Here is a 22,319-nt window from a genome sequence, read left to right as displayed (position 1 = left end):
TGCTGCTTTGACCCAGGTAGGGGTAAGCATTTCTCTGAGACTAACAGAAAGGTGAGCCCCCACTTCAGCTGATACTGAAGGACATTGGTCTGAATAGGTTCATCTTTTGCACTAACTCAGAAAAATGTTAAAGCATTTATTTGCCCCTTTGATCAAGGGCTGAGTCCACAGCATGTCTCCCAAAGACGATGTAGATTCTTTAAAGACTGCAGCAAGCTTTCCAAAATCAGGGGGGGATGATCCATAGGATAGATGGCCAGCACCAAACCCCAAAGGTGTGTGGCAAGTAGTGTTTGTACTGAAACTGGTTTCATGCAAATGCATTTGAAACCAGTTACAAGTACTGCTCAAGCCATATTGGGAAACAGGATATGCAGAGCATAAGGCACTAAAACATTGGTCCAGCTCATTTAAAGGATTACACAACACCTTATACCATTTGTTCTCATTCAGCTTTTCAACACGGTTGCCTTTTATGTGCACTTCCGCTCAGTTTTGAGTGAAGTCTTCACATAACACGTTTTACACCCCACCCCTCCTTTTTAAATTTTGTTTCTGAAGTCTAGAATACAAGCTAAGGAGGCAACTGGTTACTTGGGACTTAGTGAGAAGAGAGATTGGTCAATGTAAAGCTCTGGGTCTTTGCATTTATTTACTTATTTACCCTCGTATTTAGTCCATGCGTTGTGTTTTTTAGTCTTCCTTCAAGTTCGTGAGCTCATTTCTTTTCATTGCTCCACCTCATTTGTATACACGCACTTTTTCCTTCCTGGTAGGCGGATGCTTGCAAGCCTTTCCTATGCAAGGGTGTTTTCTGCAAGTTGCAACAACTACAGCCTTCTGCAGAGCATGAGGCCGCAAACCTGAAAGAGTTAAATCCCAAGGAATTTTAACTTGATGCAGAATAAATTACTTGAATTCAACTTCTCAGAGTGGCTCTCCTTTTCATACTAGCTGGCCCGTGACCATTTCAGGAGGGATTCAGAAAACAAATCCCTTTGCTTCTGGTCTGTGCTTCATAATACTGACTGCAAAGATTATTTAAAATTAGGACTTTTTTGGTGCTTTATGCAAGCTCTTAAATAAGAGGTTTAATTTTGTGATTCTATTTCATTCTCTTCGGATGAATTTCTGGGAGGGAAATTTTCCTTGGCTCTGAAGTAGAGAGCGTGAAATTGTTAGGAGGGTAGTTGGGTTTGATCTGAGATACTGTGGCAAGGAGAGACATCGTTCTGCTACCAGCTTGATGTGAGGTTGTGTTATGACATCTTGGCTAAACTTCTTAGCTGGATTGCAAGAGGGTCATGTGGCACTTTTTCACAGCAGTTTACACATCACTAATAGCCAGTCAGTGCGGCACACCTGTGGCTGCCGTAACGCGTAGCTTGCTGAAATGGAAGGAAGTTTTTAAGATGGACAAAAATCTAGTAGAGGTGAGCCAATGACAGCAACTTGAACGGGAAGCCGATAATAGGTGCAGACAAAATAATCTAATCCTTGCTGCTGCGTATGACTTTGACTCATTTGAGTTTCTCTATCGGCTCTCCTACAGTTACAAAGTACGGTACAGGGAAATGCAACTTTTTCCTCTTTTTATGGAAATTCCTTAGGAAAACTTGCTTTCTAAACTCACTTTTGTGGTGCTGCTTCCAAAAAAACAAAATACCCCTGCCCACCTCCCTCCTTTATTCAAAAAACTATTTAGCATTGGTCCTCTATCCTGGAGCTGCTTCTAGGAAACTGGCAATTCTCTGAAATAAGGAACAATCCAATAAACTTCAGAACAAGTCGTAAACTTTACTGCAGTTGATACGGTGTTTCTATGCAAAGTGAAAACAAATAGGGCTTTGGTGGAATCATGCTTTTTCCAGGCGTCGTACTTTTGAAGCACTAACCTGTTTTGCATTTGGTTTTTTTTTCTCTTTGCAGCTCAACCTGTGTTGTACTGGTGTGCTCGCAACATGTCCTTCTGGAGCAGTATTTCGTTTAACCTTGCTGTCCTTATGAATCTACTGGTAGCATTTTTCTATCCATTTGAAGGAGTTCGAGAAGGTACCTATACTTTAAGATACAGAACAGCACGCAAACAGAGTCTGCCCTTATTTCTGGATGCGTAGCCCTGTTACCTTCCATGAGGAAACAGGAGTGCAGAAATTCACCTTTTTGTCTTGTGATTTAAAATTCTACATGCAGTTTTGTAGCTTGCTTTATAACTCCAGCTCATTAATTATAGCTTCAAGCAATTATCTGTAAGGCAAAAGCAGCAAGGGAAGGACTTGAACTGCAGTGCTTTCTATTTAATAGCAACTCCTTTTGGACTTAAATGTATGCAAGCAAAATATACAGTTGGACTTCAAGTGAAAAATGACTCAAAGGCTTCAGCTGTTAGTACATGACTACTTGCCCTTTTCCACTTTATTTTGCATCTAAATATAGTAATAAACAACATTGGGAGCATACACTTTGATTTTCCTCCAGCTTGTCTCCAAGTACGAATGCATTCCAGTTGCACATCACTTCTGTCATTACTGTACAAAGATGGATCGGTAAGAAGGACCTCTTCTGGGAAAGTGCTCAACTAGCACCAAGTGGCTTGGGTAACGTGACAGTACAGAGCTGTTGAAAATTCAGGAGTGAGAACCCTGTTCTCCTGTCTGCTAGTCGTCTTATTTCACCCCCTGGCTACATTGCTGGAGAGCTGCCCGAAAGAGCAAGGAAGAGCTTGCCAGCAGTGTCGTCTTGGTCTGTGGCAATCTGCCATCCAAACCTCTTTGAACACCGTTAGCAGCCAGGCTTGCTGCCTCATGCTGTGCGTCTTCACAGAGCGGTTTAATAGTTATCCTTTAAAACACTGCTAAAGAAGAAGCTAATGGTTGAGGGTGCAGGTTCTGAGTTGCAGCCGTGTATTCGTTGCTGACCTGAGGTATAATACGTAGGAATTGTTAGCCAGCATTAGGAGCTGACTGGAGGAAATATTCCCAGTTAGGACCTAACTGGATTCAAATGGCCTTACTTAGGCCAGCACCAGTGATGAGACCTGTACCTAGCAGCGATTTGACACACATTGTCACGTTAGCATGGAGAAGGCCAGAGAGCTATTAGGAAACAGCTAATAGGTGTCTACTGTCACAAACAGTAAATGCTAAATGTAAATGGCATAGAAGAAGTATGAAGGTTTTGTCACACTTGGCTGGGACTAGGGTGAATGAGAACTCCTAGGGAAGAAAACCAGCTGAAGAGGGTGACTTTAAGCCTTGTGCTTCAAAACCCCAAAGTACTGTGGCGGTAAAGATGAGTTCCAAATCCAGCGAGCTCTGTTGCCAGAAAGTGCCAAAAGTTGTCGGGAGATAAATTTATTAGCACTATAAAAGGATTATAATTTATCAGTTTAGGCCTCGATAGCAAGTTATAGTAGCAGAAAGTACAGGTGATCAGTATAGAAGATACAGTTAGGATCTAAAATGATGATAGCCTTCTCATTTGAGGAGGGTGAGAAGATGTAACCTCTGTTTAAACCAGGATCTGATATTAAGGCTTGAAACTTGTTTGCTGGATTAAGTTTGGGTATATATCTGCCAAAACAAGAGTCTTGCATATTATCTGACGCACACAGTGGAGTCAAATGATATGGCATTCTTTTTCCTGTTCTGACTGCTCGTTGGAAAGACTTTAGCAAATGCAAATAACCCTCCAAATTTTCCACGTCTAGTTTCAAAGGTCAGAAGTTAAATTTTTAGATGTCTGAATTTATAGCTGGTAGCATAATTTCTAACAAGCTACTTCTGTGGGATTATGAGTTCATTTCCAGTGATCCTCATGGTGAGGAATTAAGTGTTCTGGGTAAGGTGAGAGAAGAAATAGGTTGGCCTTTTTAGACTTTGTGCTTCACGTGGCATATTCTGTAGACCTCATTACCAGACTTGCACCTGTGGGGAGGAGAGCAGAGGGAACGGGACAGGACACTCTTGTAAAAGTACTCATCTTAGATGGTTTTAAACCTTTGGTTACCGTCAAACAGCATTCTTCCTTCCAGCATAGGTCTTTTTTGGTATCTCCATTTGGCACCAAAACTGCAGAATTCTGAGCAGCTGAATGCCCCTGCCCCATGTGCAGGTAAAGGCGTGATGGGATCTAATGCCTGATTCACACAATCATGCCTCCTGCCGTGCATCGGCAGCAAGCAGTCTTCCACAGCTGGGAGCCCTCTCAGTTGTGGGGCTCCCGACAAAGGGGGTGCTCCGTGCACCCCTGCAGCCGGGAAATGCACCTGCTTCAAGCTCTCAGCTGTGGAGTTCCCCCGTAGCTGGGAGATTTGCAGCAGCTGCAGCTCTCCAGTGCTAGGGGCTAGGAAACCGCAGCTGCGCCCCACGGCTGCAAGGACCCAGTGTTTCGCAGCTGAAGCCCACAGCTGCTGGGCGCTGCCCGGGCTGAGTGCCCCCCCACAGTGATGGGACTCCCAATCCCAGCTGGACATAGCTGCTGGAGCTGGGAGCCGCATCAGTTGATGGTAGGAAGACCCTACCCCACATGTAAGTTAAAGCTGATGAGCAACCAGCTATAAAGTTAGTTCGTATTTTTGAGGGCTAACTTTATAGCTGGTTGGAGCTTTTGTGGGTGACTTTGCATGCGTAACTGGCCTGAATTAATTGTGCAATTAACCAGTTAATTTGCAGTGGTGTGGTAAGACCAAAGTTCATAACTTTGCATGCCTAGACTAGGTACTTAAGTCCATTTTTAGCCACAGAAATAAGTTGTCAGTCTGAGGTGCTGAGGAGTTTGGTCATATGAAATGTATGTCCTTTGGCCAGCCGCCTCGCACATGGAGGACTGAACACGTCTTTAATGGTGCCTGAAGCATTGACTATGGGTAGTCGGTCCGCTCTGGGGGGGAGCAAATCTCCCTTCCATTGATCTCCCAGTCCTTACGATCCAAGAAAGTGACAAACAAGTTCTTTCCCTGAACTCTTTAATCCACAGACTTCCTGCTTTGAGACTGGCTCAGCAGCAGGTTTGGCTGCAGTCTTAAAATCCCTTTGTTATAATGGCATTCCTTTCCCTTCATTCTAATATTGATGAGCTGCCTGTGGTGTGGTCTTTCAAAAGCCTATACTACAGGCAACCTTGAAGTTGTCCTTAATTCTAGTTAGATTTGCAGGCCTGCTGTGAACGGCTGAAGCCTAAAGAGAATATATTCATGTTTCTCATACCTCTTCATAACAATCATAAGGTTAAACGCTGAAACTGGTGGCCAGGTCCTGTAAAGGTGCATTCTGCTTTCTCATTGCAACTCCAGTGCTGAGTAACACACTTTAAGTGATCTTTTATAAAAGACTCGTTTCTCGCCCCTTCCTGTTGCGTTCAGTTCTCAAAACTGGATGCCTCTGTTTTGAGTCCTGCTCTTCTTGTTTCCTACAGCTCTGCTGGTCCAGCCATTTTGCTCTTGGAGTTTCTGAACAACTCCACCCCACATGGTAGACCCGCACAGTTTTCTCTCTTGAAGATTTTTTTTTAATCTTTCTTCTGTTCCTTTTTCATTAATGTAAAAAGTAACTCAGACTGAAATTACACGATATGGTGATTTTTTGGGGTGTTTTTTTTTTTTTTTTTTTTTCCTGGAGGAGAATCGTACTCCTCAGTTTTCTTTCTTTTTTTTCGTGTTCTTTCTTTTTTTAAGGCTCCATTGCACATGTAGCTTGATGCTCATTGGGATGGAGCAGTCCCCGGGGTTTTCACAGCAGAACTACAGACTGATGCAAGGGCTAGGACTCTCACCCTCCGGTCTGCTCCCCACTGCTGTACCAATAGTCTGGAGACGTGCACCTTTTATGTGTGGTCCTTATTATGAAGTGATTCTTGTTCACATTTGAAGTAGACCCAGAGTGTGACAGTGTGTTAGGCCATGTTTTTTTTTTCTTTAATGGTTCTTTAACGGAAGTGTATTTTTAGCCATGCCGGCTGATGTTATATAAGCAGATAGCCTCATGGGACACTCTAAATAGAACTGGAAATAACAAGAGACAACAAAAACTGGTGCAAGGGCTTTGACTGAAAGCATAAAAGGAGGCTGGAATGGGAACCAGGTTTAGAAACTTGTCATCTCTCTTCACCCACCCATTCGCGGAAGCTCTTGAGTGCATTAGAAAAAATCTGTTTCTTCTGCATTCAATTATGTTTGGTGCATCTAATGTACAGTAAAAGGAAGAAACTTTTTAATAACGATGCTTGGTGCTTGCATAATGCCTTATGTGTTCAAGCAATATATTTAATTAAAACGTACCTGAGGTCCTGGGCTCAGATTTGCCACTCGCCTATCTGAAATGCTTCATGTTTGACCAGGTGGGCTGATGTTGCACAGTAATTGCGTAATGTGGCATTTATCTAGCTAATCTTGTCTTCCTTATACTTGGTAGTTAAGAGATTGAATTTCCTTTCTTTTTTTTCCTCCCCCCACTGCAGATACACTAGAGACTCACTTATCGGTCTTGCTTTGGACAGCTATGCTGATATCTTTGGCCATAGTTATAGCTCTTCCTAAGCCCCATGGTATCCGAGCTTTAATAGCGTCTACAATATTACGGCTAATATTTTCAGTAGGTTTACAGCCTACCTTATTTCTTCTGGGTGCATTTAATGTAAGTATCAAGTAAATTCTATTGAAATTGTTGCAGCTTACATAACAATTTTTTATCCCCTCATGAAAACGTCAGACTAAAATACTCAGTCTGGAACAGTGTAGCAGAGTTTGTGTAAAAGGCAGTTCCCTAATTGGAACAACTGCTGTGGTTCATTCAAATGCTTTTCCCCTTCTAAGTTTAAGAGCCCCAAGGCTTTCCCCTGCTTTTGTTGCAATGTAATAGCAGCTTCCAACTCAGCCAGGAACTCCAAGAAGTCTGAGAGACCCTCAAGTACTTGAGAGGGTTTGGGGGTTTTTTTTGTTTTTTTGCTCGAACACGTCCCTTATTCAGAATTGAAGCTACAGTAGTTAAGAGCTTGTGTGGGATTTGACTAAACAGTGCATTTCCCAAATGCCTGTCTGCAGCATATCTGCCAGCCAGAAGTCTGACACTAATCACTTTGCTACGGTAGTAGGTAGAGTGAACGTGCATGTTGAGCCACTGGAGAAAGCCTCATTAGGACTCAAATACAAACAGTTGTGGTCTGGGGACAGGTAAACCAAATGGAAAGTATTTCTCTCTAAACCAATAGAAGCAGTGCAAAGCCTTCAGCTCTGGATGTCTTCCTGTATTTATTGTATAACTGCTTTTAAAGTAGACTGCTTAACTGCACATCCTTTCAACCAGGTGCATTTCAAAATGCCACGTACTCTGGTGTCATATTATTGCATTCGTGGCGGTGATGGTGTTGTGGTAGTGCCGGATATCCTCAGTTGCATCTGTGAGCCCATTGATGTTGGCAGATGTAATACCCGCTTATTAACAAGCGCTACCATCAAAACCAGTTCAAGGTCCAGCTGAGTATTGGCCTATCAGGCTTGCGTGATAGCAGCATGTCCAGCTGCCTTTCTACTCCCCAAGTCTGACCAGCTATTCATTTGCAACTGGGTGGACAACTTTAGGCAGCAGTTGGCACAAGTCCAGAATAGGGCCTGAATTCACGTCAGTGGAGCCCTAGCAAGATCTTTAACCATTTTGCCACCGTCCAGTGCCTTTGAGTTTTTTGTTCTCCATTGGAAGCTCTTCAAGGAGACGCGTGTGTGTCTCCTTTAAGAGCTTCCAATGGAGAACAAAAGGGATGAGGCAAAATGGTTAAGGATCTTGCTAGGGCAATAAACACTCCACATTGTATGTGGATTCTATATTACATCCATGTTACATATGGACTATTTATTGCCCTAGCTATATGTATACGTAATCTGTTCCAAGCGAGAGTCTTATTTTACATAATTGATTTGAAGTGTGTTGGATAGCAGTACATATGCTTTATAAGTGACACAAGTAAATAGACTTTTTTTTTTTGCTTTTTGACTCCATTGGGGCAGTCGAAATGCAGTAGAAGGTAAAATTAGGGGTTACATTGTTCAGCCACCTAACAAGCACTTGCAACAGTTCTGTTGTTCTGTGCTGAATTACTATGGACTCTTAAAATTGACTTCCGTGATTTTCAAGTCCATGTGGTATTCACTGTGGCTAATGTTTTTTTTTATTATAAATTTTCCCTTAGGTTTGTAATAAAACAATTTTTGTGATGAGTTTTGTGGGTAACTGTGGAACCTTCACTAGAGGATACAAGGCAATGATCTTGGATGTGGAGTTTCTTTATCATCTGCTGTACCTTCTTATTTGTGCTATGGGACTCTTCGTACATGAATTTTTCTATAGCTTATTGGTAGGTATTTCTCTTGCCTTTTGACCTCTGTCGTTGCCCTTCTAACATTCAAATCGCAGTAATATCTGGATGAAAAAAAAATATTTTGGTACTTTCTACCCAGAAATGGAGCCAATACTGTCCATTTCGTTCACAGCTACCAAAGATCATTTTCGTGGTTATTTTTCGGGAGGCCGAGGTCAGGCCATTTTACTTGAGGCTGTTCCGTAAGCCCTCTTATATAGCCCCTTCCACATTGATGCTCTCCTTACCTTGTGGAAGAAAAATGCAAGACTTTTGTGTTTCTTCTACTCGGGGACCTTATACAAGATGTGCATGTTTCATTGACTGACTTAAAAGATAGGTTGACTTTAAAAGGTAGGATTATAAACATGTACACAATTACAAAGGGGGTCATTCAAAGGACTTCCCCATTGTGGGTCTCGTTCCCAGACAGTCTGTGGATGGGGGAAGATTGACAGCCGTTTTCTTGAGCTAAGCTTGAAACCTGTTGAATTTGCCTAGACTGTGCACCTTGTTTATGTTTTAGAGGTTAGGTAAGAAAAGACTTAAAATATTCTGATTCAGAAAAACCATTTGATGTTAATTGTGTAGTATAGAGAGCTCGTCTAAATAACCAATGGGAGTTAAATGCCTTGGAGAAACGTGCAGCAAAATTTGGCGTGCATACTATATAAAGAATCCCTATAATGGTGGATTCTTTAGGAGACAACCTGACATGAACGAGAAGCGCATTCATCTAGATGAGGACAAACTGTTCTCCAGTGCCTGCATGTCCTGCTGTCCTGAGGACTTCATCTGTTTTGGAAGCTTGCCTTGATTTCTGAGCCTTGGGTGAGCAATGAGGATGCCTGGCATAAGTTTTTTTTTTCCACTAGGTGTGGCAAGTACACCTAGTGAGGAGCACAATGCTATTCAAAGGGAGAAGTGAACAAATACATCTGTAGCAGGGAGGAGAAAGTGTTTTTCAAGTGAACCTTTGAGCCCCTTCAGTGCTCTGAATGTTTCTCCACTTCCTTGTTGCTTGCTATATTATCTTGCAACTGAACTGGGATTTTTCTTCTGTATTCATTTAAGGGAAGTTGGAGAACACATTTACCACTAGAAAGGTCATCTATGTATCAGCCAAACTTCTGACATAAAATATATCTGCAGGCTGATGGGAAGGGTTGTAGAAAAGAGGCTGTAACGTTGTAGTAGGCCTCCCAGGAATGCCTGTACAGAGTATCTTAGCAAGAATCTGCATGAGGCTTGTTTTGCCACCACACCTTTTCATTTTTGTCTTATCTTACCCTTGTTGACTAAAGCTGGATCACTGGCTGGGCCTTCTCAGTGATATCCCAAGATTTACAAGAGCAGGAAGGGAAGGAAGTATTTGTCTATGAACTTAAATTTGGACAGAAAAAAGATGTAATCACTACAACTGATTTACCCCCATCCAGACATCTTATTTTAATTGTACCCTTTATTAATAATAATAATTAAAAAAAAAAGGCTCTTCAGAAAGCTGCCAGCTAAATTTTTCTTTTTTAATTTGGAACTGAAAAGAGGTGAGACAAAGAGAAAAAAAGTTCCTTTACCCTGAACCCAAATAAGCTTGTGTGCCAAGGCTTGCGTGTGTTTGTGGGGAGAATACCTGAACCAAAACCAGAGAGGCAGTTCTTCTATTCCAGGTAGTTACGGGTGATTTATTCCAGCATCTTAAATTTTCAGTAGCAAGTTTTTCAACATCAAGAACCCTTCAGCCTCAAAACACTGCAGTTAGGCTTTTAAGATCCCTCTGTATATTATCCCAAAATCTAACAATCCTGCTTCTTTTGGTAGCAAATTTTATGAAAGGACTTGACCTGCCCTTTTTTGCAGCTTTTTGACTTGGTGTATAGAGAAGAGACCTTGCTGAATGTCATTAAAAGTGTCACTCGCAATGGACGGTCCATCATCCTGACTGCTGTTCTTGCACTTATCTTGGTTTACCTGTTCTCGATAGTGGGGTACCTGTTCTTCAAAGATGACTTTATCCTGGAAGTAGATAAGCTGCCCAATGAAACGTTATTGCCAGGTAGGTATTGGTCACTTATAACTCGTTATGCTTGTAAACTTTGCAAAAGTTACTTCCTGTGACCATGCTGAACACCTTTATTTTGCAAAAAATAGTCAGCACCTCATAGGACTGAGTACAACAGATTCTGTTTTCTGTGAAATACACTGTACGACCAATTGGAATAAATAAGCCTGGTGTTTTTTTTTGGTAAACTAGCACTAAAACCAAAAACATGGGACTCGGCATTTTTAAACTCTCTCCTTTTCCCTTCATTAGAGGTTTTCTCACTTACTGCATGGTAGAACAGTCCACATGGTCTTACCCAGTTCAGCCTGCTCTTTCTTAGTGTATTACCTGTAAATTTGAGGCTTATGCTGTTCTTCTGAGGAGCTCACTAGCTGTGCAATATACTGCCTTGGTTTGCTAGAACCAGAATGGTTATTTTTTGGCTTTTTCATGGTAGTTCAAACTCCATTCACCAATCAACCTGGGGGAGAGAGACTCATTTAATATTAAAATAAAGCTTAATAAAGTGAAGTGGACACTGTGATTTCTGCTCCAGTGGGCTCAGCCTACATATTTCCTTTATTAGTTTTCTCCAAATCTGTTTACAAAGCATTAACCTCCATCAAATACTTGGTTTCAACTTAAGTTCTGCTGCAGGTTTCTTCTGAATTTTAAGAGTTGCTTGTTTCAAGTAAATATTGTTTTCACACGCGCCTCCTCCCCTCTCGATTAGCCTCAAGCAAGCACCTTAGTGGGGGGCAAAGAAACTTTTTATCCGAGTGATTGGCTTTTTTCTCTTTTTTGGCATGAACCTTGAACTATGCAGATGAGCGTTACTTGCTTCCCCCACTGCCAGAGTTTTTTATTTTTACCATTTATCAAGCTAGAAGCGGTAACCTTACCAACTTTTTTTTTATTTCGGGCTGTCTGTACAATTGGTCAAATGCCAAGGACACCAAGGATGTTTGATATTTGCAGTGCATTGTAAATGCAGGCCTTTTGAGGCACCATGAGAAATGTCTCCTGAATATAGCTGCAGATAAAATGAAGAAATTATACCACTTTAAAGGTGGGGCACTTACCATGCATCTACTGATGCATGGTACTGTCATGCATCTGATTTATCCTGTAGTAAATGAAAAGTAGACCGAAGTAACTGCTGATTCAGGAGGCCAATTCCTGCTTGGCACCAGCAGGCTTCACTGCCATGGATAATGTGTACCTACTCCGGGTAGGTACACATTCAGTCATTCCTGCCCTGCTGTTTACTTCCACTTACCCTGGGCTAACATAGACGCACGCAGCCGTTAGGTAGCATCAGCTGACATGCAATAACTTCACCCCTCATTTTAATTGGTATCATTTTCTAAGTCCCTCTGCACCCATGGTGTATTAGAACAGGTCTAACTGTTGTACTTCCCAAATCTGGAATCTGATGAGTACGTAAAATGATTGCACGGTCTGAGTATCAAGCAGTGAAAATAATTGTATCTTGTCCTTCATTAAACTATCTTAAAATGCTAAATGCAAGAGTTTAGGAGGTTTGTAATCATCCAGAGGTTCAGGGAACCTACCTGAGGTTTATATGTATGGTTACTTATCTTTATGTGTTTTAATATTAGTTTGCTTTAATATCTATGAATTGGTTGCATAAAAACTGAGTCAGTGTTAAACTGCATTTCTTATGCCACAACTTACCTGTTTATAGACCGCACAGACTCTGGTGAGACCATGACTGGGGAGTTCCTGTATTCAGATGTATGTAAAGCAGGTAGTGGGGAAAACTGTTCTTCAGTCATTCCTTCAAAAGGTAGGTGTCTTACTACTGAACTCTAAAACCACAGCTTTAATTTTCACTCTCTGAGGTTTATTTAAAAAAAAAAAAAAAAAAAAAATCTTTATTTGGCTCTATTGGATTATATATCATGAGCACATCTGGGTTGAGGGAGGATTAATTTATCCCACCATCTCTATTGTAAATGGTAGCTGGTACGTGAAGTTCTGTTTAGACTAGGAGGGGGAAAAAGGAACAAGTAATCCGTAGCAATAATATGAACTGCACTGAAAGATGTTTGTTAGTTTTTGAATTTTTGTTAAAGAAATTGCAGAGAAAAGTGATGCAATTTGCACTTTTATTTACAGTTTTTAGAACAGATCATCCATTTTGACCTCAGAAGTGGATCTCTCTGCTTGTAAAATCAGCCCCAACTGTTAATGTGGAAAAGGCAGTCGAGCACTGATTTATGAGTATTATTCAAGGTAGTTAGCCAACGAGTCTAATTTTAGTTGTGTGCTGAATTATAAGTAAATAGTAAACCGAGTAAATGGGTAACGGGAATTTCAAAAAATATATATATCAAGGAACTAGACATGAACGATAATATAATTGTGCAATCATGTGTAGTATAATGATTAGCCTTTAAACTGAGTAGTGAAGTATTTTAGCTTATTTCCTACAAATTTAATTTACTGCTTTGCTTCGATTTATGGTGCTAGCTATGAGAAAATAAAGACCGTTAATATTCTTCATTCAAATAAAGCTGTAATGTGTTTTCAGGGTTTCATAGGTCAGGGCTGGTGGTGAGTCCGTCCTCAAGAGGAGATGGCTGTTGCTCACGTGTTCCCCCAGTGATAAATCGTGGAGCAGTGTTGATATTTAATAGTTTCTTTTTGTCTTTTTTTAGCTGTGGGAGGAAGGGGATGATCTTGTTGGTCTGTGTACATGCTCAGACTAGCAAGGGAGACTTTTTTTTTTTTTTTTAACATCACAATTTTTTTTTTATATTCAAATTGATATTGATACTTCTCTACAGTCAGAGCTGGTACAGCTCGGGCATCTCTGATTGCTGTCAAACATTCAAAGTGTTTTCAGATGTCTGGACCTGAAGTTTTGATTCGGTTCCACTTTTCACAATGAGAGCTGCGCGATTCCTATCGTATTATGTAACATGAACGTTGTAAAGGGTTTTTTGCTGCTGTTGTGGGGAGGTTTTGTTTGGAGGGGGGTGTAGGGCATGTGTCTGTTCTTATGCGTGGAATTTACACGCGTTCTTGAGCTCCCGCAACTGAAAGTATGAATCGGGGAATATAACCTCTGTGGTTAGAGCCGAGCTTGGGAAACATTTTCAGTAGTCTGTATTGGCACTCTGGCCATTAGAAATGCAGGCCTCAAGGCTGCTGCTTGAGAACGTAGCTCAAAGCCTGCACAGTTTGCCAGATCTACAGTGTGAGAGGCTAAGCTTTTGGACTGCCATACAGCTTCCCATAGGCCTCTAGAGTCGTAGGGAAATGTAGCCAGTCAGACTAGAAACTCACTGAAACTAGAAAGAATTGCAGTGGTGGGAAAGAGAGGGACACAAGAGCCAGAAATGAAGACCAGTCGATCAGCTCCTCTTCTGTCCCTAACAAGTTCTGCTATGACTATTTGCAATGCTGACTAGAAATGTATGTATATGATTAAAGTCTCTCCCTTTTTAAAACGGTATCAGAGGAGAAAACTCCTAGCTGCTAGCTAGATAATTCAGACAACAAAGAGAAATACTTAAAAACTTAACTTCTTGCTTTTTTAAACATGTCTTTGCTTGCTGTGTTAATAGAACTGATTTCTGAAGAAAACGAGGAAGAGAATAAAGAGCATACGTGTGAGACGTTACTGATGTGCATTGTTACTGTACTGAGTCACGGGCTCAGGAGTGGGGGTGGAGTAGGAGATGTGCTCAGGAAGCCATCCAAAGAGGTAAATTAACACTGAATGGGGGTGGAAGAGTGATAACCAAATAAGGTTAGAGATCTAGTTCTGCTGAGGAGAAGGTTGTGTACACTGTCTATTTGTGCGTGTGGGCACGTGCGTGACTATCTGAAAAAGCCCCTGCTAGGGTTAAATCTCTGCAAAGCTGAATCAAATTAAGCAGCAGCATGTCCAAATGAGCCTGCTGACGGATCCATTTTTATTATTATTAATGAGTATGACTATGATCGTAGACCCCAAGGACCCACGAGGATAGCGGGTTCAGCCCTACATACAAACCGAGAGCATCAGCCAGGCCCTGTCCCAAAGAGCCTGCCAGGCAGGTATAGGGGAAGGAAAGAGCCATGCTGCACAAGCAGAGATGCAAGTACCACGGCTGGGAGAAGCTGAGTGGAAAGACTGCTGGGAGGAGACAAGGCAGGGAAGAAGAGACTGCAGGAAGGGTTTCGATGTGGCCTGAAGCAGATGTGAAGAGACGGAGAGGGGAGGAGGCTGCCTGTTGTGTTGGCACAGGGTGGGGAGAGTCCGATCAGAGCTGGGGGAAGTTTGTGGGGCGTCCAAAGGCCTCTGCCTTGGCTGCGCGTGTGCTCCTCCTGGCTGCAGTCCCTCTGCAGTTTTTCTCAAAGCCACGTGGCTGGCGAGAGGGGAAACGTGCGTCCTAGCACCACCAGACAAAGCGAGAGGTGCCTCCCCTTCTGAGTCAGGGGAGATGGTCCTATTTCCCTTCCTAGTGTAGCTGCCTGCCTGTCTGGCCCCAGAGTGCAGACCTGTACATTTATTCCATGTTTACTCGGTACTCCCAGTCTTCAGCCTGGCCTTTGGGTAAAATGATGTGAATCGCATAAGTCCTAATAGGACTTCAGCTCCCAAATTACTTTGGAAAATGGGATTCTTAGGGTCTTTTGAAACCTTTACCCTTCATCAGTAGTAAAACAGGCACTGGCAAACCCAGCTGCAGTCAGCTTCCTGCTTCAGCTACTTGAGAGGACTGTGTCATTAGCATATGTGATAGAAATTACTGTTGAGGAAATGTTTACTGTGAACTTGCTGGGAAAAGATGCAACTTCTTATTTCTTTATGCAGAGCTAGAGGTGATTATGCCACCCTCATGCTGGGGAGAAAAACAAAGCCTACACCTTTTGGGTTTAGAAATCAAGGGGTCAGGAAGAGAGATAAAATAACGGCAAGATGCACAAGGAGGAGGAAAAAGCCTTGTCGATAGCGAGTAGAAGGGAACTAGCCTCGCATGTCAGCCAGTATCAGTCAGCTAATTGGCATCTTTCTTTTTTTTCCCTTTTTTATTCTGTTTTAGCCAGGCGTTTGGTTTTTGTTTTTAAATTCGCCTTGGAAGACTATGTAGAGTGGTGGTTTCCAGTAGCAGATCTCAGGGGGAAGAGGCTGTAGGTTGGCATAATATTGCTGCTAAAATATGGAGAGAACTTGTAAGGGGTGAGTGTTTGGTTGGATCTGGGTTAATTATTAAAATATTTATCTTGCAGGAACCTCTCTTTGCTGCTAGAGTGATATATGATCTCCTCTTCTTCTTCATGGTGATCATTATTGTCCTTAACTTGATTTTTGGTGTGATCATTGATACATTTGCTGATCTGAGGAGTGAAAAACAGAAGAAAGAAGAAATTTTAAAAACAACTTGCTTTATCTGTGGTGAGTATAGAAACAGTTGCTTTTAGAGCCAGCAGCTCTTTCATCTTAGCCCAAAGGGAGCTCCCTGGGCAGTGTTTGGCTTTGGGAAACCAGAGCCCTACTATGTTGGTACATGTGCCACTGCATTTTTCAGCCAGCTGATTTTCTGAACCATCAGGCCTACATCCTGTTTTCAGGGTCCTGAAAGCTCTCCCCAATCTTTTTCTTCAAGGAGAGGATCCTGATTTGAGAGACACTGCCTGGTGCTGTCTCTTGCCTACAGGGTGGAGAATTTGTTTAGCCTGGTAATTCAATTAATTGCCTGGCACAGAATTTGGGAATGGGAGCGTGCCATCTCTATAAATGACTCCTTGCTACGTTTTGCTCTAGCTGACCTAGTTCTTAAACTTGTGTTTCCCAGATGTTTTAGACAACAGTCTTATGTTGGAGCCTGGGATTAACTAAAATGGATCTTTTTGAAGATGCTGGGATGTGTAGTGGTTTCTGCAAAGCAGTTAGTTCTGAGTTCACCGAAGTGAAACATTTAAGGCTGGGAGGTTTGTGTGGTTAAATTACACATGGATACAGAATTTACATGAGTATATAGGGCAGTATAACTATGTAATGGAAATTTATTGCAGAGCAGCTGCTGAGTTCTGCATTCACTTTTACTCCAGAAAGAAATAAAGAAAAATAACTTTATTTCTATGAAATGTAACTAACTGCTGATTGCATTCTCTACATTGCTTATTTCATTGTGGCATTACTAGACGTAATGAGTGCTAGTGGTACAATTCAGTATTGTTTCCCCCATCTAATGCCCTTTGTAGGGAGTTAATCCCTGTGCCTCTGTTTATTCAAGCATGCATTTCATCCTTAACATAGAAATGCAACAAACTGAAAATGCTTTTTTTTTTTTTTTTTTTTTTCCTGTTTTCAGAATCCTTTTTCGATATTTTTTTTGGTAAGAGTTATTAAATGCTAACACGGGTGATATGTGGCCTCTCTCCTTAGGTTTGGAAAGAGATAAGTTTGATAACAAGACAGTCACATTTGAAGAACATATAAAAGAAGAGCACAATATGTGGCACTATTTGTGTTTTATTGTGTTGGTAAAAGTTAAAGATTCAACAGAATATACTGGACCAGAAAGTTACGTTGCAGAAATGATCAAGGTGAGTTATCAAGCCCAGCAGAGCAGGTGCTTCTGTCTGTCTGAGACAGTGAATTCTGGTGTTCCCAAACCTGGGATTATTAGTCTGTATGATTGGGAGGCTCTCCTCCTGTGAAAGAACATGAGGAGGTCCTACCCAAACAGCTTGACTCGATTTAATATCTTGCCTTTTGTTAAAATGTTCCCTTAATTGGAGAGCGTACCTAAAGGTAAAATGGTTGCGTGACATTTCCGGGCAAGAGGGTTGGCTCCAAGAAGAGATTTCATGGATGAAGATTTCAAGGGTGGGTGTGTGTTTGTGTGGGCTGTCAGGTGGTAGTTATAGAGCAGTCTTCATCTTTTGTACCTGTAGCTGCTAACCCGTTAACATATTTGCATGCAAGTGCCAAAGTAGGTAGAGACTAATAGTGATGCCCATGTAGCAGAAAAGCAACTATTTCCCCTCAAGTTTGGAGCATTGTGTCGAATGTAATTTCTGTTATAACCTGCTTCAACAGAAGGATCCTAAACTGACCTCTGCTTTATGGAAGTAATAAGCCACAATTAATGTCTGATGAGAGAATTAAATATCGTGTCTTTTCAGAGTGCAGCTTCATAACTCCTGGAACGGTGTTCTGTGTCAAACTCGTGTCTAATGTCTGTGGCCTGTTTAAGGGCTGAGAGAAAGCTGTTCCTGATCTACAGTTAGTTTTATATACATAAAAAATTTTTTTTTTGCTGTCAGCCTCATGAATTATTTTTATGGTGAGATGGGTACCATGGGACTTGTGGTCTCATTTATCTTTACAGCCCTTTTTACTGTAGCGGTAATGCATACCTTTAAATGGACGGTGAACATTAACCAGCTTGGAATGTAAATCCCACTGAGATCTCTCCGAGGCTATACGTGTTACTTTGGGGTCACTGAAGTGTATGTCCTAGTTCTGCGTTTCTGCCTTGGTAACAAGGGCTTAAAAAAATCTTGTGAGCAGTCACCTGATAGAGGATTAGCACAGTGAGATAACTGAGCATTTTGCTGCTCCTGCCTGTAGGCTGACTTGATTATATTGTCCCCTTTATTTAGCCTACTATAATAACTAGTACTTTGAGAAAAGATGGTTTTGTGTTGGCTTTTAAATTTTCTGATTGTAGAGTGTGTTCACTTTCAACGTGGTTTTTCACAAGCAAATAAAAAAAGAAAAAAAGCCTTACGTTTTAGTGCAGCAGTTGCTGAGAAACTGCAGACCCTCTGCCAGAATTCAAGGGTTTTAATTTTCAGTTGCAGAAATGCTGTTGATGGTTCTTATTATATCTAGAGCATTGAACTGTGAGGGAGTTGTGCGCAGTACATCGTCTGCATCTCATGTATGTAACAGGAAATGGCAATAGGTGCAGTGGAAATAGCTGTATCGTTGGATAGAGGCCTCAGTCATTGGGTTTCGTTAGCCAGTTTTAAATAGCACTAAGACGGTTTCGGAGAAACCCTTCAGAAACCCCAGGGGGGCAAGCTTCTCTCCGTGTCTCTCATTTGGCATTATTTCCTTAATGGCACAAAGAGTTTTTCCTTTGTTCCTTTCTCCCGAAAACATAAACGTGGATCCCTCTGTCGGCCCCTCTGCAATTCTTCAGAGAGAGGTAGAAATCCTTTGTCTGCCGAGATGATGCGAATAGGAGTGAGTTGGTGCGCGTTTTATGTTTGACTCCAGACTTTTTGTTTTCATCATCAGAGAAACAAATTTAGAAGACAAGGCAAGGGGAAAGCCTTTCAAACACGCCACCGGTTCCAAGGTTTCAATTTACCCTGCTGGAGAGGCTGTTTTATTTTGTCTGTTTGTATTGGGAGTGGGTGGGAATCGGAGATTGCCTAATGTCTGCTGCAAGCACATGCTCTTCCAAAGTCTAATCGTTTCCCTTTTAGATTTAGAAGGGATTTTCTCCCATGTAAACAGACTGAAGGTGGCACTCTAACATCTTTGGTAGTGACGCAGCCTGGGCACTTCTCTTTCCAGAGGCTGCCATCTAGTATCACTGTTCAACACAAGTATTTACACAGCTTTATTAACTTGTAACAGACAGGGAAGGGAAGCATGAATATGCTCGAGCACATGGGGCGCGTCCAGGTGAGCGCGGACGTTTGTTTCCCTGGGGAGAAGTAGCAGCAACACGCTTTGTGCTGCTGCTCCTTGTCCCCTGGGGAACGCCTCTGCCACGCGTGATTTGGTGCGTGGCAGGTTACCCTGGGTGGGGTAAGGGAGACTGATGCCAGCAACTGTGCTGGCCCCAGCAGCCTTACCTAGAGTCCTGGGGGGCTTCTGGAGCTGCAGCCACGGCAGGAAGCCTGGCCAGCACCTGGAGTATGGGTCTGGCTGGCCAGGCTCCAGTTTTGGGTGGCGCACGCTGCCGCCATGTGCGCCACCCCACTTTTTTTGGCATGGCTTTTTTTGTGCAAGGTAGCAATGTGGAGAACATCTGCCCCGTACTGCACAGGTGGGTCTGCAGTGCCACATCCATGCTTGTCTGGATGCTCCCATATGGGCTGCAGGATCTGCCTCAATGTTTTCCTCTTGCCCTGATTCCCAAGCAGGTGGCCTCACATAGCTCTTGTGCTTTTCGATTTTTCTTTCTCGTCAAGTGTTTAGGTGCTGTTGCTGTAATGGAGCATGCTGTTATGCATTTCTTCAACACCGTAAAACATTGCAAATGCAGTTGTGAAGCTGCTGTTTTTGGAATTTGATGGCTACGTTTCTGCCTTCAGAGCTGCCAGCTTCAGAGTTGCAGCTAAATTTTGGTTACATAATGTACCTTGTAGCCCACAGAAATTTTGAGTCGGTGGGGGGGGGGGAAATCCTAATCATGAGAACAAATGCGTTGAAAACCTTATACCAATTGCCTCGTGTGTAAAGGCCAATTAAACTACTGCGTAATACACAAAAGGAAGTTAGCAGCTAGATGCGAAAAGCCAAGGCATAGCTTGAACCGATCTAGAGTCCAAGAGCCCTGCACAATGCATATTAAAAGCATTATGCTAACTATCATTAAATGCACGGATTTAACAAATTGGTGTGCCTGGTCCATGGCAGCATTGGTTTGACTTGAGACTGATCTTAATTATTTTTTTTTTTCCCCCATGGGCCTGTTGAAACTCCCAAGATCTTACTGTCTTGATTACTTTTTAAAGTAAAAGTGGCTATGAAGCTTACTATTAATTTGTTTGCTGTGAGGTAGACAGCTGTTGCATGGTACCTCTGGAGATGGCCTTGTTGCCAGAAGTCAGGATTAAGTATCATAACTTGCTCCCATGCTAGTGCAAACTTCCTCTGAAATTTAAGTATTCTGAGATCCTCTGATAGGTATTCTAGAGAAGGACAAGCTGGAAAAATGAAGCAACTTGTTCTGTCGGACACGGAAATAATTTTCCCTTCCTCTGCCCACCCCCCCACCATCTCTCTAAATGGATTGTCTGGTGCCCTAAGGTTCTTTCTTGAGCTCTCAAGGTGAGAAACAAGTTGCCTAAATAAAAGCTCATTTTATGGACTCAGATTCTGCACAGAGAGAGGGAAGCATGGTGCACAGCAGATCACCTTGTGAATGCCTCCTTGGATTGCTGTAAGGGTATATGTATCCAATCGCGCAGAAAATGGCTAGCAGTGCTTCCAGTGGCGCTTTAATTTTTAGCTGTTATTGGTCATTAGCAGGGCTTTAACTTCTGTGCATCTGGCTGAATCACTGCAGATGTTCATTTAAGATGGCAAGACTTTTTAAGTTGGATCAGTGTCGTTCCAGCAGTGTTTATCTGGGAAATATCCAGATTGTGCTACGAAGCTGGCAGTCCAGTGCATCTTGGGTTTCCCAGGAACAAAGGCAGAGTGGTTCACTCGCTGTTCTTCACTGTAGTTGCCAGGGCAGATCAGGTGATGTCTGAATAACACTGCGTGTGTAGGAGGTAGGGGGATCCACTTATCACGTTGGCCAGACATTGACATCCACACCCAAATGACTAATATGAACTTGGTGCAACTCCCTGCAGTTCAGTTCATTTAAATACTTTATCTACCAATCCTCTTCATCCTGAGAGTTTGTTCTGGAGGTCACTGCATTCGCCGCCAATTACTGTAGCCGGCTCATTAATGCACCTATCTTCTGAACGTCAGTCCGTGTCTGTTACAAACTGCTCGTCGTAGGCATTTATAACAAGGATGCCTCGCTTTGGGGAATCAAACTTTCATTCTGCGCAAATGGCGGCAGCAAACTGTATACGCGGACTACTTTGTGTGCACACTTTCAGTGGGCGGCACTGGAATTGTTTGGATACATAATCTTTTTGCAAATGAGTGTGTGTATATGTGTGTGTGTATATTTATGGCAATAGGTGATCAGTGTAGGTTAGAACTGGGTGTGTATGTGAGATTTCTTCACACAAGCACCATAAAAACAAAGGCCTCATTTGGAAATGTTGCCCCCCAAACCTGTGTTCAGTAGTACGTGCCACATTGATAGGTCTCCGTGCTGAACAGAGGTGTGCTTATTTAACAGATGAGACGGAGGTGAACAGCCTTGTCCCAGGACATGCAGCAAGTGACCAGCACAGGGAAGAATATTGCCCAGATCTTACTTCTCATCGAATGCCCTACCAATGGGACTGTACTGCTATTCAGTATAAGTCATTCATGGAAGCTGAGGGAGGATGCTAAAAAAAAATAAAATAAAATAATTGGCATGACAGTAAAGCTAAAATCTTCTCATTCTGCCCAAGTGAGAAATTGCTGTCATGCATTTCTCTCTCCTAAGACAGTGCACCTGTACCTGTGCAGAACAGGGCATTGCAAGTGCAGTTTCTTCTGGCAGCTGACCTCCATTCTGTGACTGGGAAGGAAGGTCTATATTTTAAGACCATTTCCTGAGCAGAGTTCATTGATAGGCAGTGCGGTCGTTAGCTTTATCTGCTTAGTCCTCCTAGTTAGGAAAGGTTTTCTGTTATCAGAGTCCTTTAGAAGTTCTTTTGAAAGCCCAAGTTGAACTTCGATATCAAGAGCCACCTGAGAAGGGACGTGCCGTGAGCTGGAGGTTATAAAATGTCAGCGCTGTTGCTTCGTGCTCAAATGGATGCAACTCTGGTGAAGCCTGTAAGACGGTGAAGTGACGTCGCCGTCCAGCTGGAGTAATGGGGTGGTGAGCCACACGTTGGACTGGCTAGGCAGCTTGAGTCCCCAAGTCCAGCTTTGGTGTGGGACCAGTCTGCGTAACTGAAATAACGATGCTGAAAACCTAATATTAACCTTTAAAAGTATTAACCTTTAAAAATAGATTGTGCATCACTTTTTGGCCAGGAATGTTGCAAGTAGACCATCCCATTGAAATGATTGTACAGAAAATTTTCCTGG

At 42.4% G+C, this 22,319-nt stretch overlaps 1 protein-coding gene across 2 annotated transcripts in view; it reads left to right on the top strand.

The window, feature by feature from the left end:
* The window catches only part of ITPR1 (inositol 1,4,5-trisphosphate receptor type 1), a 129,377-nt gene that overhangs the window by 89,003 nt on the left and 18,055 nt on the right, over positions 1 to 22,319 (top strand). For both annotated transcript variants that reach the window (XM_019536601.1, XM_019536600.1), the window contains 8 exons: positions 1,930 to 2,052; positions 6,457 to 6,632; positions 8,182 to 8,346; positions 10,210 to 10,405; positions 12,102 to 12,203; positions 13,990 to 14,129; positions 15,641 to 15,806; positions 16,800 to 16,960. In XM_019536601.1, the coding sequence (XP_019392146.1) occupies positions 1,930 to 2,052; positions 6,457 to 6,632; positions 8,182 to 8,346; positions 10,210 to 10,405; positions 12,102 to 12,203; positions 13,990 to 14,129; positions 15,641 to 15,806; positions 16,800 to 16,960 (1,229 nt within the window). The remainder of the gene's footprint in view (positions 1 to 1,929; positions 2,053 to 6,456; positions 6,633 to 8,181; positions 8,347 to 10,209; positions 10,406 to 12,101; positions 12,204 to 13,989; positions 14,130 to 15,640; positions 15,807 to 16,799; positions 16,961 to 22,319) is intronic.

Source organism: Crocodylus porosus, unplaced genomic scaffold, assembly GCF_001723895.1.
Source record: "Crocodylus porosus isolate Cpor-Errol unplaced genomic scaffold, CroPor_comp1, whole genome shotgun sequence".
Classification (NCBI taxonomy): Eukaryota; Metazoa; Chordata; order Crocodylia; family Crocodylidae; genus Crocodylus; species Crocodylus porosus.
The sequence above is the reverse complement of the archived record's forward strand: the minus strand, read 5'-3'. Positions and strand labels throughout refer to the sequence as shown.